The sequence below is a fragment of the Sturnus vulgaris genome, chromosome W (assembly GCF_052056855.1).
Source record: "Sturnus vulgaris isolate bStuVul1 chromosome W, bStuVul1.hap1, whole genome shotgun sequence".
NCBI classification, from domain to species: domain Eukaryota; kingdom Metazoa; phylum Chordata; class Aves; order Passeriformes; family Sturnidae; genus Sturnus; species Sturnus vulgaris.
In genome coordinates, this window is record NC_142282.1 from 62,386,121 (window position 1) to 62,399,410 (window position 13,290).

Sequence of the window (13,290 nt, forward strand, 5' to 3'; positions counted from 1 at the left end):
AACTGATGAGTATTAGATAATCCTGGTGATGGGGGTTAGGTTTCTTAAGAGATTTTTTTTTCCAGTTGTTGTCATGGAAATGAAAATGAACTTCATTACGAGACAAAAGGTGTAGCCAGGGCTTTGGCATACTGTTGGAATTGTTCTGGGGGAGCGGGGGAAGCAATGTGTTAGCAAGATGTGGTGCAGTCTTTGCCCAGCTTGTAGGGCAGACGGTTGTGGGTTTTGGTGCCATACTTCTGCCCAGGGGACTTGCTGCTACTGCTGAACGTTTCTTGCTGTGTCTCCTTGCCGTTGGTAAGTCACAAGAGCGGACGTTTGACTGGGACTTTTCAGCACCTGCCCTTGCTGGGAGACCCTCACCATCTGCATGGGTGCCTTAAGGTAAAACCGGGTCCCCACTGTTATGAACAAGCTCATGTTTGTTCTGTTAATGTTCTGTTAACTGTGGAAAACCTGTTTTTATGTTAATTGTTGCTGTTGTTCTGTTCTGATTCTCACTCCCTGGAATTGCCTTGCCCTTATGCCCTTTCCCTCCCCATCGGGTAACGCCTTCACTGCTCCCAAAATGATGCCTGGCAAATAAGAAAACCGCAAGTGCTTATGGGACACAACTCAGTAATTAAAAAAAAAAACTAAAAACAACGAGCCAATATAACATCGAAAACTAAAAATGGAACTCCCAAGTAAGAAAAACAGTGAAAATGAAATCGCCAACCAGGACCCTCCTGCCTTGTCACCATGACCTGAACAGCACCCGATCGACATGACACCCCCTAGACTACGGGCCAACCAGCGTCTTCTGAGGGACTCCTGTGAGGACAGAAGGCCCAGCTCTGCTGCACAGCAAAGCTGAATTCCTCCTCCTCTGAATCGTCCATCGGGAGCAGCGGTGGTGCACGTGACCCATCGGGCTCCCACCCAGAGCTGATTTCTCACTAAAGGCATTAAAACGGGAGCTGGTCTCCACCTCCTCCCTCTATCCGGAGGGAGCACCTCCCGGCTGCTTACTGCAGCCTCGGCACTGTACAGGACATGTGAGAGCCAGGGGAATGCCAAAACACTCCCCGCCCTCCACCTTCTCTCTCTCCCCGGGGCCGCCATTACCCCTGGGAGGCTCAGAGCTTGTGTCAGCCGCCCTCTGAAGCTGTCTGAGCGAACAACGCCCCCTGGAGCTGCAGGAGAGTCACTGCAGCCTCTGCCTTAATATGGGCCACCAGCGCCCCTTGCCAGTTGTGATCGTAACTACACCAAAGGGGAAATGGCTTGATGGACAGAATAAAGGCTGTTATTGGAGGTTTTTTTCTGTTTTGTTGTTGTTACTGTTGTCATTGCTGTTTGTCTGCCTTGTTATATATATATATATATTCTAGTAAAGAACTGTCATTCCTTTCCCCACATCTTTGCCGGAAAGCCCAATAATTTAAAAGTTATAATAATTTGGAGGGAAGGGAGGTCATATTTTTCCATTCGAGGAAGATTCCTGCCTTCCTTGGCAGACATCTGTCTTAAACCAGGACACCTGCTCTCTTCATTCATACTGCTGTTGACATTACTGTACAAAAGTCATCCTGAGAAGAATGTCTCCTACTGGGAGGAAAGGAAAAATATGCGGTGGGAGTGGGTTAGAAAGTCTAAAGACCCTACTACCACATAGACTTAGGTTTAAACCTCTAATACTGTTATGTATCAGTTGCTAATGAAAACATGTGTAGATTTAAAAATACCATGATTCCATGTTTTTCTATAAAGCATTCTGAGTGCAAATTAAAAAAGGCCTAAAAGTTCCTAAAATTCTTCCGAAGTTATTTAGCATGAAGATGCATGCATATCTTCCATCAGTTTAACGTTCAGAGTACGTGATACATGGCAAATGTCATTAATGTCAGTGGACTGCTCCAACTTTTTGAAGACTGTAAGGTACAGTTACTATAGGGAAGTGTCACTGTAGGTGCTGTCAGACATAATGAGACCCCCTTCAGGGCACAAGAACCCGTGAATAAGACTCAGTCTGTTGAACAGAAATGTGTACTACATCATATATCCTCATGCCTCAGCAAGTCAAATCCTGACAGGACAGGAGGACTACAATCTCTCCATCCCTTGCTTCCTCATTTGTAATTCCAAATGAGGATGGAAAAAGCAGCATTATTTATGGACAGGAAGATCCAAATCAGCATAGGATAATAAGTAAAATCAAATCTTAAAAACATTTTCTCCCCAACCCTCCCTTCTTCCAAGGGTTAACTTTATTCCCAATTCTCTACCTCCTCCCCCCAGTGGAAATGGGGGCTATAGTCATGAGACAGGGAATTGAAAAGTAAGGAATAGTTCATCAAAAAACCAAGACAATGAGGAATGCCTGACATTTGCTATGCTTGCAAAAATCGGGAGGAGAGGCAGAATGCTTTGTGATAAATGGAGCCAGGGTATGAAAACAGGGTGAGGGGTGCAAGGCTACCAGTGATAAGTCCAAAACCTTAAACCACCAAGAACTAATCTCAAGATCTGGAATGTGCCCAGATGGCTAAGACACATGCTCCGAAGACAAAGCTGAAAAGTTCAAGTGCGATGAAGAGTTTGGAAGCCTTCATCAGAGACCCCCGACGACCCCTGAATTGGGGAGGCACAAGCGCAAGAGGACTTTGGTTCATTTGAATACGAAGTGAGGGTAGGCGGGGCTAGGACATGAATATGTATTAGGCATATTGTGTAATCCTAGGCTTTTAGGGAATAAATAGAGCAGTAGTCTGAAGTTTCGGTGTGCATACTTTGGGAGGAGCTATCCCCATGCACCTCAGCGCTGAATAAATGCATACCTACTTTATAACTCATTTCCTATGAGTTAAAGTCTTTTCCACATATCAGTCAGTTCATCACATGTTGTTTTTGCCACTCCGTCCTCCTCAGGGGGATGACTCCTTCCCCTGCTCCACTGTGGGGTGCCTCCCACAGGAAACAGTCCTCCACAAACTTCTCCAAAGTGAGTCTTTCCCATGGGCTACAGTTCTTCACAAACTGCTCCAATGTGGGTCCCTTTCAATAGGCAGCAGTCCTTCAGGAACAGACTGTTCCACTGTGGAACCCCAGGGGGTCACAGATTCCTTTGGGTATCCACCTGCTTCAGTGCAGGGTCATCCACAGGCTGCAGGTAGATCTCTGCTTCCCCATGGTCCTCCATGGACTGCATGGGGAACAGCTGATTCATCATGGTCTTCACCACAGACTGCATGTGAATCTCAGCTCCAGTGCCTGGAGCAGCTCCTCTCCCTTTTTCTCCATTGACCTTGGTGTCTGTATAGCTGCTCCTCTCACATATTCTCATTCCGCTCTTCTCTGTCTGCAATTGCTTCTGTGCAATAACTTTTTTCCTTCTTAAATTTGTTATCCCAATGATGCTACCACCATCACTGACGGGCTAAGTCTTAGCCAGTGATGGATCTGTCTTGGAGATAGGTGGCATTGGCTCCACTGGACATAGGCGAAGCTTCTAGCAGCTTCTCACAGAAGCCACCCATATAGCTCCCCCTGCTACCACAACCTTGTAATGCAAACCCAATACACTACCTTGCAAATGTCAAATAATGATATATTATCCAACTATGTAGCTCTTCAAAAACAACTTAAAATAATGTGTTCACTTTTGGGCCACTTGCTACAAGGACATTGAGGTGCTGCAGCATGTCCAAAGTGCAGCAATGAAGCTGGTGAAGGGTATAGAGAACAAGTCTTATGAGGAGTGGCTGAGAAAACTGGGGGTGTTTAATCTGGTGAAAAGGAGATTTGAAGGAACCTTCTCACTCTCTACAACTACCAAAATGAGTTTATGGTGAGGTGGGTGTTGGTTTCTTTTCCCAAGTATCAAGCAATAGGATGAGAGGAAACTGCCTCAAGTTATGTCGGGGGATGTTTGGAGTGGATATTAGGAAAAACTTCACTGAAAGCATTGTCAAACCCTGGCACAGGCTGCTCAGGGCAGTGGTGGAGTCACCATCGCTGAAGGCATTTAAAAACTGGGGATGTGGCACTTGGGGACATGGTTTACTGGTGGGCTTGGCAGTACTGGGGGAATGGTTGAACTTGATCATATTAAGGGTCTTTTTTAACCTCAACGATTCTATGATTCTATGAAATGGTTTTTGAAAGTAAGGACAAGAACTTCATTAAAATTGAAATGACTAATAAAGTTATAAAAATATTATTTATGCCGACTGTATGTCTCTGGATTTCTTTAGAATGACATGGATCCTGGTCATAACTGTCCACAGGGAAGCTGTTGTCAAAATAAGTTGGTTTTTTTTTTTTTAATATTTCACAAGAATAAGTTTCCAAATCATATTTTAACCTTCTATACAGATGTGATGCTCCATGCCTAAATGAATCTCTCAGAAAGTTAAAATCACAAGTTTTTACTATATCATTTTATATTCTCTCCATATTAAAAAGTATCACATATTTTCAAAATGTCTTACTCTCTAATAGCATATTATAAATCCTTTTACAATAGATGCCTTCTCATTGACAAGCAAAACCAGCATCTTGAAACAGGTAACATTTTGATGAATTATTTTACATGTTCAATAAATAAAATTCTCTAATTGAATAATACTTTTATGTTTCAATCTCTTCAATTTATTTTGCCTGTAACATGATAAAATATTTTGTATGAAATGGTATCGTTATCTACATGTTACAGTTCTATTAGGTTTTCATGGCCAGGTTTTGCAAGAGGCTACAGGGATGGCTTCTGTGAGAAGCTGCCAGAAGCTTCCCTTTGTGATAATTGATAAAAGATTCATGTTAATCACAAAAGCATTGGGGTTTGTATAAACCAGAATACTAAGCTCTGAAGTGAAGCATGGACACTAGATAAAGGAAATTATATGATAAGATTATTCTGTTTAAAATCACCTTGTCATGCTATATTATGTTATATTACGTTATGTTAGGTTATGTTTTCCAAATAAGTTGCATCTACTACCAGCTTGCAAAATCAGACTTCCCGATAGTCCTTCCTGCCTTTGTCTGATCAATGCTGCCTATCTCAAGGACCAGACTTCCAGAATTTTGCTGGTGGTTATCGACAAGGACCAGATGGTTATCTATGAAACTGACTATCGTCAGAGATTTTGTGAATTGGGATAAAGATGTTTATTTGACCATCACTGCTTACCTGGCAAAATTGTGACAGCTAAAACCCCAACAATTGTTGATTACAGTGGGAAACCATAGTATAAGAAGAGGCTATGGGCCGGGGTTCAGTGGAGCGTAGAGTGGGTGGTGACCCCTCACGTTCCCCAGCGCTGCTTGCTCTGTCTATATCAAATAAAGCAATCTACATTTTGCTGAATATCGAGACTTTTGTCTCTCATTTATAACACCTTATATCTGATGGACCTAGTGTCAGCCAGCTCCAAGACAGAACCTCTGCTGGCCAAGGCTGAGCCCGTCAGAGACAATGGTAGCTGATTTGATTGGCAATAAATTAAACTAATTTTTTCCCCCAATTTGAGTCTGTTTTGCCTGTGACGGTAATTGGTGAGTGACTAAGGCCTTCAGGGCCTTGAGAAGGTTGGTAAGGGAATCTGGGGCACAAGTTATATTCTCCTCTTTTCTTGGGGGTGTTTCACAATGATAAGGTATCCCAGATCATTCAGGCCCAAAAGTTTTTACTGTATCTTTAAGACTCTGCAACGAGGGACGGGGGGGAGGGAGGGAATTTGCTTTAGCGTGCACTTTTTAAAAAAGCTGCCGAAGCAGTCTCTCCTCTCCCTCTCGACGTACAGGGTCGGAGATATCGCACAAAGGAAGCTGCAGCAATGCCGGTTGCAGCCCCAGGCTCGTCTCTTCTCTGTCGGTTTGGGGAGTTGGAGGCACCATGCCAGGAGAAAACAGCAGCGAAAGCCTTCCAGCTGCAGTCTTGGTCTCTCCTCCTTCTCCTCGTGATTTCAGGAAGCTGGAGGCACCTCTGAGAGAAAAGGGCAGTGACACCTACTACAGTTCAAGACACCATTTAGCTGCAGCCAGCCAAGAGGATCGAGCCCAGCTGCTTGGTCTTGACTGTCCTTGCCTCTGGGAATATAATTTCCCTCTGTGAGTTTCCAGCCCCTGGGTCCGAAGAACTCCAGTTGGAGCTCCAGCTGTCAGGAGATAAGCAGAGCAAGGGATAAGAAAACGGAGGAGGGAGCAGTTGGGAAAAGACTGACACAATTTTTCCCTTTGTCCTTTGACCAACGCAGTCAAAATCCAGAGCAGCATTTTGGGGTTGTGGGGAGCAATTTTTTTGGGTCTCTATTTCAGGGAATCCGTGGGATTGAACACTTTGTATCTGGTGGTAATTTGCTTAATGATTCCTGACTGTTGCTGCCTTAGGGTGAATTCCGTAACTGCCTGTCCACAGTCGGGCATCGCACTGGCAGGAGCAGAGCGACCGACCCCACTCTGTCCCGGGTCACTGTCAACAGCGCCAAGCCAGGGAACAAAAGCACTGGGTGGCCCCAGCCCAGCTCCTTAACTTTGCCATGCCCGCTCTGTTGTGCTTTGCCATGGAGAAAGGGTTGACCCTAGGCGAGTCATCAGGCCTTCATCTGCTGCTGGAACTGCTCCGTGAAGCTCCTGCCTTTCTGAGAGGGATCTGATGCCATCTTATCCCTTTGCCCAAGGTCGTCCCTGCTGGGTGCCATATCGGGAAGGTTATTTAGGGCATTTAGTGTCTCTCTTTGTTCCTGTAGGGGTGGGGGCATGAGTTTTTAGTAGTTTGGCATCTAGCAGTTATTTACTGTTATTTTTTGCCTGTTGCTGTCCAGCTTGTTGGTAAATTGTCATTTTTTTCACTTATTTACTTGTATTTGTTCCTTATTAGTGGAAAGGGATTGTTTGAGCCTATAAAGGGAGACAACTCATTTCAGAGTGTTCTCCTTTAAATTGTCTTAAACTGAGACATTGCCATTACTGAAACTTGGTAGGATGAATCTCATGACTAGAGTGTAACTATTGATGGCTACAGGCTGTTCAGAAGAGACAGGGGAGGAAGGAAAGGAGGAGGGATTGCCCTGTACATCAAGAAGTGGATTGAGTGTGAAGAGCTGTCTCTGAATATCCTAGTTGACCTAGGTGACTCAAAAAATTGTGTATTGCATATCTTCTCTAAGTCAATCTCTGCAGTCTGTTTTAAGTCTCTTTAAGACCCAGGAGCCAGGAAATGGAACCTGTGTGTTCTACCCTGGATTCTCAAAGAGGAGGGGGGGTGCGGTGTCCCTTTAAAACAGGGAACAGACATAAGGTAAGCTCTCTTTTTGTTCTCTCCAGGCTCCCGAGGGGGTTGCCTCGGGCAGGTCTCCGAGTCGAAACCTGAGAAGCGGCATTTCATAATCTGAAGCTGTTTGGAAGCAGATTTTGCAACACCTGTGCCATTTGTTTTCTTTGTTTTTTGGGGGTTTTTTTATGCCACTTGCCGACTCCTCTGAGGTGGCTAAAGGCAGAATTCTTTTTGTTCTTGGGCTTTGGAGAATTTTGCAATACCTTCGCTCCTGCTGCCTGTCGTTTTGCCAAGGAGGGGTCGGAGCCGCTCTCCACGAGCTTCCCAGCTGCTGCTCCCGTTCCAGCCTCCTGCTGTTTGCTGAGGCAGGGGGAGGGGGGGGGAAGCTTGCTTGACGCTTGACGCTATCAGAGGTGTTTTCTTCAGATCTTTTCATTGCCTGGCAGGACCGCTTCTTCTCCTCTCCTCGCCCCCCCCCACCATTAGGCGATGCGGGAAGTCTGTACCTCTCAAGTACCTCAGTCAATGGGGAAAGAGGGAGGGAAATGAGGCCGGGAAATTAGGGTAAAAAGGAGGCTGCATCCTCTAGCAATTTGAGAGACTCCATGGGAAATGCCCCATGGCCTCTCCCTTTATTCGAATAAAGTTACAGGACTCCTCTGTCTCCTTTTTGAACATAAACCTCTGACATCGTGGATTAATTTTCCTGACAAAGGCTAGGTTGGATGGAGCTCTGATCTGAGCAACCTGGTCTAGTGGAAGGTGTTCCTGCCCATGGCAGTGGGGTTGGAACTTGATGATCTTTAGGGTCCATTTCAACCCAGGAAAATCTATGACCTCTCCCTGTCGTTATCTCAACCCATGAGCCTTACATTATATTTTCTCTCTCTTGTCCAGCTCAGGAGGGCAGTGATAGAACAGCTTTGGTGGGCACCTGGAGGCCAGCCAAGGTCAAACCACCACAAGAGAATTATTCCTCAAAATTTATTCTATGCTTTAATTTACTCCACATAAACACTCTTCTAGAGAATATAGCAGTGATCTCTATAGTCAACTGCAGAAACCTGAAATGAAGCTACTCATTATTAAACTATATTTACATTATTTTTTAGAAGTTTGAAGCACCCCAGTTAATTACATAGCTCTGCTGCAAACAAGCAGTCAGTGTACCTGCAGGATAAGTACTCTTTTAATTTCATAAAATACTGTTCAATTTTAGCTATTATAAACCATAATGATATGCCTTTTTCTTTACCTGCATATTTAATTAGTAGAATTTTGCCAGTGTATCATATAAAACCTAAACACGAACATGCTTTAAAACTAGGCCCTCTGCCAAAGAACCAAATGCAAATACCACACTAGAAGGCTGAATGAACTTTCTTGATAAAAAAGGCAAAGGAAGACCCAGAAGCTGCAGATCATTGTCCACTCTTCTCACCACTTCGCCACTGGAGTGTAAATCTCTTCTCCTCTTTCCAGGGAACTGGGGAGGACTGGAGGTAATTCCAGGCTGAGGTATCTCCTACACCTCCCTCAATTCAATATATGTTGTTTAGAAACCTGTCAGATCTCTAGACAGGCAGATTGTTTCTGCATCCATCTAGTTATCACAGGAACAAGTGCTGCAAATGCAAGAACTCAATTCAAACAACCGTAAAGATGCACTGTAGGTTTCTATTCTTCATCTCCTTCCTTTTAACTGTAATTCAGAGTAAGTCATAACCACACAAGTGCTACTCTTCCTACAGCAGTATCTTAAGAAAAAAAATAGGTGATTAAATTCTGGATAAAAATTACATGCAAACAAACATCAAATCCAGAATGTTACAAATGGTCCTAGTACTGAGAAACTACATGGAATAGTAACAGGAAGAATGAATTTGAAAGTGGTGTCTCATCATGAAAGAGTTTTCTTATTCTTAATTATAAAGTTATGTGAATACAAAAAATAATTCAAGCATATTCTCATTCACTTTCAGAGGAGATTTTTTTTTCTCCTAATGTAGAACTATATTGAATATAAAAGGATGGAATGCAAGCTTTATCAGAAATTAAACACCCATAGATCATGGATTATTCTCGATGGCATTTTCATGCATTTAAACAGGAAAAATGTTACATTAACTCTATGAGAAGAGTAATAATTAAATAAAAAAGCTTCACCAAAATGAAGACAGCTTGTTACCACTTTAAGGAGTGGTAAAGGTGATGGTGAGAACATCACAAAACATTCACAAATGTTACTCCTTCTATGTACAGAGAGGAATTCCCAACAGGCTAATTTTCCAAAACTTCTTCAGCAGTGAGGATACATTGCCTAGAGATGCACGGTTTAGCTTTCTGATCTTGAATATGATTTATGAAGTTATGTCCCAGTGGAAAGAAAACAATTCTGTGTTTTCATTAAAAAAACAAAGAAAAAAGATTAATCAAAAATGCTATTTTACCACCAATTTCATCTTAGAACCATATCTAACAACCAAAGAGAAGACTAGGCTGCCCTAACACCATGGTTTTCATGTTGTGGTCTGAAGATTTCTGTCACCTCTAGACTAATTCCAAGGAGCCTGTGGAAAGTCACCAACACAAATATATTTGGTCTGGCTGAGCTGGAGTTCATTCTCCCATAGCAGCCCTCCCAGTGCTGTGCTTTACATTGGAAGCTGGAAAGGTGTTGAGAACACACCAGTGTTTTGGCTACTGCTGAGCAGCGCTGGCACAGCATCAGTGCTGTCTCTCAACATTCTGCCTCCTCACCCCCGAAGGCCAGTAGGCTGGGTGTGGGCAAGATCCTAGGAGAAAACATAGCCAGGCCAGCTGACCCAAAGGATATTCCATACCATATGATTTCTGCTCAGATGTAAAAGCTAAGAAAAAGGAGGAGGAAGGGGGATATTAATTTTTATTACATTTGTCTTCCAGAGCAACTGCTACACATGCTGAAGCCCTGCCTCCCAGGAAGTGTCTGGACATTGTGTGCTGATGGGAAATAGAGAATAAAACTCTTTGGTTTACCTTTGCTTCCCCATGCAGCCTTTGCTTTTGCTTTATTAAACGGCCTTTATCTTGACCCATGATATCCATCTTATTTTTTTCCCCCGTTCTGCTGAGGAGGGGAATGATAGAGTGGTTTGGTGGGTACCTGACAGCCAGCCAAGATCAACCCACCATAGCAAACAAGCTTAACGGTCAGTGTGCACTGTAGAGAATTTACATTTCCATAAGGAGAAATATTAAGGATGCACAAATAAAACCACAGGACATCTGTGCCTTTATCTGTTCTTTCCCCCATCTGACAGAAGAATTATGTTTTTTCAGATTGATGCAAATGTACTTTTATACAGTACACAACTATTCATCTCATCTGTCCCAACTACTCCCCTTAACAGCCTAGAGCGTATTCAGATGCCTTTGATACCAATCATAATTTTGTCTTTGTCATTTCAGGATCATAACTCACCACTATACTTCCAGTGTACACCACCATTTCCAAAATTCTGATTCAACAAACAATATTATAATATAATTAAGACATTATTGAAAACAAACAAAGAAAAAACCCCTCAACCTAAAGTGATTCTAGCTCTTTGTCTAGCTAGAAAACTAGAACAAGCAATAAGAAAGGTCAATAAAAGGTGAGAAGGGAGAAAGTTATCTGAAATGCCTCTGCTGAAAGACTAACTTCAAATATAGTCTCAGTTAATGTATAACCTCAATTAATTGTTAAAACAGTTAACTAAACACACTTACCATACAGGTACGGGAGTTTTCTCCTATGAATGAATCTCTTAGCACCTGAGTAAGTTTACTTGCTCTGAATGGCGTATGAGGTTTATTTCGGCCTAAGGCTCTAATGCATTCCTGAAAGAACAAACAGGTTTACATTTCATAAAATCAGAGTAAAATCTCATATATATACAATCTCCCTTAAAGAAAAATACATCATACAAATACAATTCAAAATCAGAAAATATATGCCTTAGTTATGTTGCTGAAATTATGTGAGATTGAATTCAAGAAGTGTTAGGCTTTCATCACTCATTAAGCTCAGTAGAGAGGTTGGAACTTAAAAAGGACTTAGGAGCCTAAAAACTTTCTGAATCTCATCTAAAACATTTACATATATTGAATTCAACAAGAACAAAAAAATCATTGTTGATGTTAAATCTCCAGACAAGCACTTCTGATTATGATCTACAGCCTCTGCCAGCAGAAGCAGTGTGAACTATGACTTGCATTAACTCTATCAGTTAAAAGCAGTAGCTTTGATTCTGGCTTCACCACTGACTTTCTTTACAGCTCAGAAGAAAACACTGGTGCCCAAATTTTCTGAAAGCTTACACAGGTCACAAACCTAGTAAGTATAAGCTCTGTATTGATGTATTCAATATTGGAAAACACTTGAAAATGTAAGTCACTACCTGTTTGAAAACATTCTTCATGAGAACAGGGATAACATTTACCTCCCCTTTCAGTCACAAGAATGGTATGGGGCTAAACTAATATCTGTAAATGGTTGAAGAGTTCCAGAAAATACTGTACAGAATATTAAGAAATTACTATAGAAGTTACAGCAGCAACTAAGTACAATAGCACAAACTAAGATCGCACTAATCTAGACATCACTTCTACTCACTCAGAGTTCTAACATCAGCTAATAAATAACTTCTTACATAAAGAAAGTTCAAATTTAAATTTGCTTTGCTGTTGTCATATTTCGATCATTAATTCCAGTTTCTGCTTTTACCTTAATACTTTGTGTACAGGCATCCCTTCAGATTCAGGGCTTTCCAAGTACAGTTTTAATGTTTACACACAGAACTTCTTCAAACAACTGTACATCAAAGTATTTTCATATTATAGCTTTGTTTTTAGCAAGACTAACAGATGGAATGGCTTTTATGTTACATGAATAGTTCTACAGCAGTTCAGATAATACTCGAGCTCTACCCATATCCTTGTGGCCTACTGAAATTTCCTAGAAACAGGTTCTTCCAAAAGCCAGGCTATAAACTCGGATGATAATCCAAGAAAGCATTGCAACAGTGAAACAGGATAAAACAACTAAATGGACTCGGAATAAAAATGTTCCTATTTAGACTGAATGCCTTTCAAGCATTATAAAGCAAATAATAAAAGCATTTTAATATTTAAATATTTCTTAGCTTTCTTGATGTCTTCTTGAATAATGTATGAAAAACTGCAGTGATTTCAAGGCCTCACCTTGAATATTGTGAGCAGTTTGGGACACCACAACATAAGAAAGATATTAAACAATTAGAGAGTGTCCAAAGGAGGGCAACAAAGATGGTAAAGGGCCTTGAGGGGAAGCCATACGAGAAGTGGCTGAGGACACTTGGTCTGTTCAGCCTTGTGACAATTGATAAAAGATTCATGTTAATCACAAAAGCATTGGGGGTTGCATAAACCAGAATACTAAGCTCTGAAGTGAAGCATGGAAACTAGATAAAGGAAATTATATGATTAAATAATTCTGTTTAAAATCACCTTGTTATATTATGTTGTATTATGTTACATTACATTATATTATGCTATGTTTTTCAAATAAGTTGTATCGGCTACCAGCTTGCGAAATCGGACTTCCCAAAAAGCCCTTCCTGCCTTTGTCTAATCAATACTGCCTATCCCAAAAACCAGACTCCCAGAACTTCTCTGGTGGTCATCTACAAGGACCGGATGGCAATCTGTGACTGATTATCACCCAAAGGCTTTGTGAATTTATGAACAACGAGAACCCACAGTATAAGAAGAAGCTGCAAACCCAAGTTCGGTGGAGCGTGGAGTGGGCGGTGACCCCTCACGTTCCCCAGCGCGCTGCTTGCTCTTTCTATATCAAATAAAGCAATCTAAATTTTGCTGAATATCGAGACTTTTGTCTCTCATTTATAACAATTTGGTGCCGAAACCCGGGACGTCCTTGGAGCCCTGAGAGGCACTGCGATTTCGGGGAGGCGCCCCACTGCTGTGGCCCCGGTTCGTCAGTGATTCTTGGGACCCATCGACGTACT

The 13,290-nt window shown here is 42.2% G+C and overlaps 1 protein-coding gene and 1 long non-coding RNA gene across 6 annotated transcripts in view; one reads left to right on the plus strand and one right to left on the minus strand.

Annotated features, from left to right (window-relative positions):
• LOC148220256 (kinesin-like protein KIF2A) overlaps nucleotides 1-13,290 on the minus strand; it is a 134,736-nt gene that overhangs the window by 16,094 nt on the left and 105,352 nt on the right. For all 4 annotated transcript variants that reach the window (XM_088155743.1, XM_088155745.1, XM_088155742.1 and 1 more), the window contains exon 15: nucleotides 11,012-11,122. In XM_088155743.1, coding sequence (XP_088011869.1) covers nucleotides 11,012-11,122 — 111 coding nt within the window. The remainder of the gene's footprint in view (nucleotides 1-11,011; nucleotides 11,123-13,290) is intronic.
• LOC148220257 (uncharacterized) lies at nucleotides 111-13,143 on the plus strand. 2 transcript variants are annotated; one of them, XR_015799172.1, is made up of 2 exons: nucleotides 111-384; nucleotides 5,787-13,143. It is a non-coding gene; the product is annotated as an uncharacterized LOC148220257 (long non-coding RNA). The 2 variants fall into 2 exon arrangements; XR_015799171.1 differs by having other exon boundaries at nucleotides 111-297.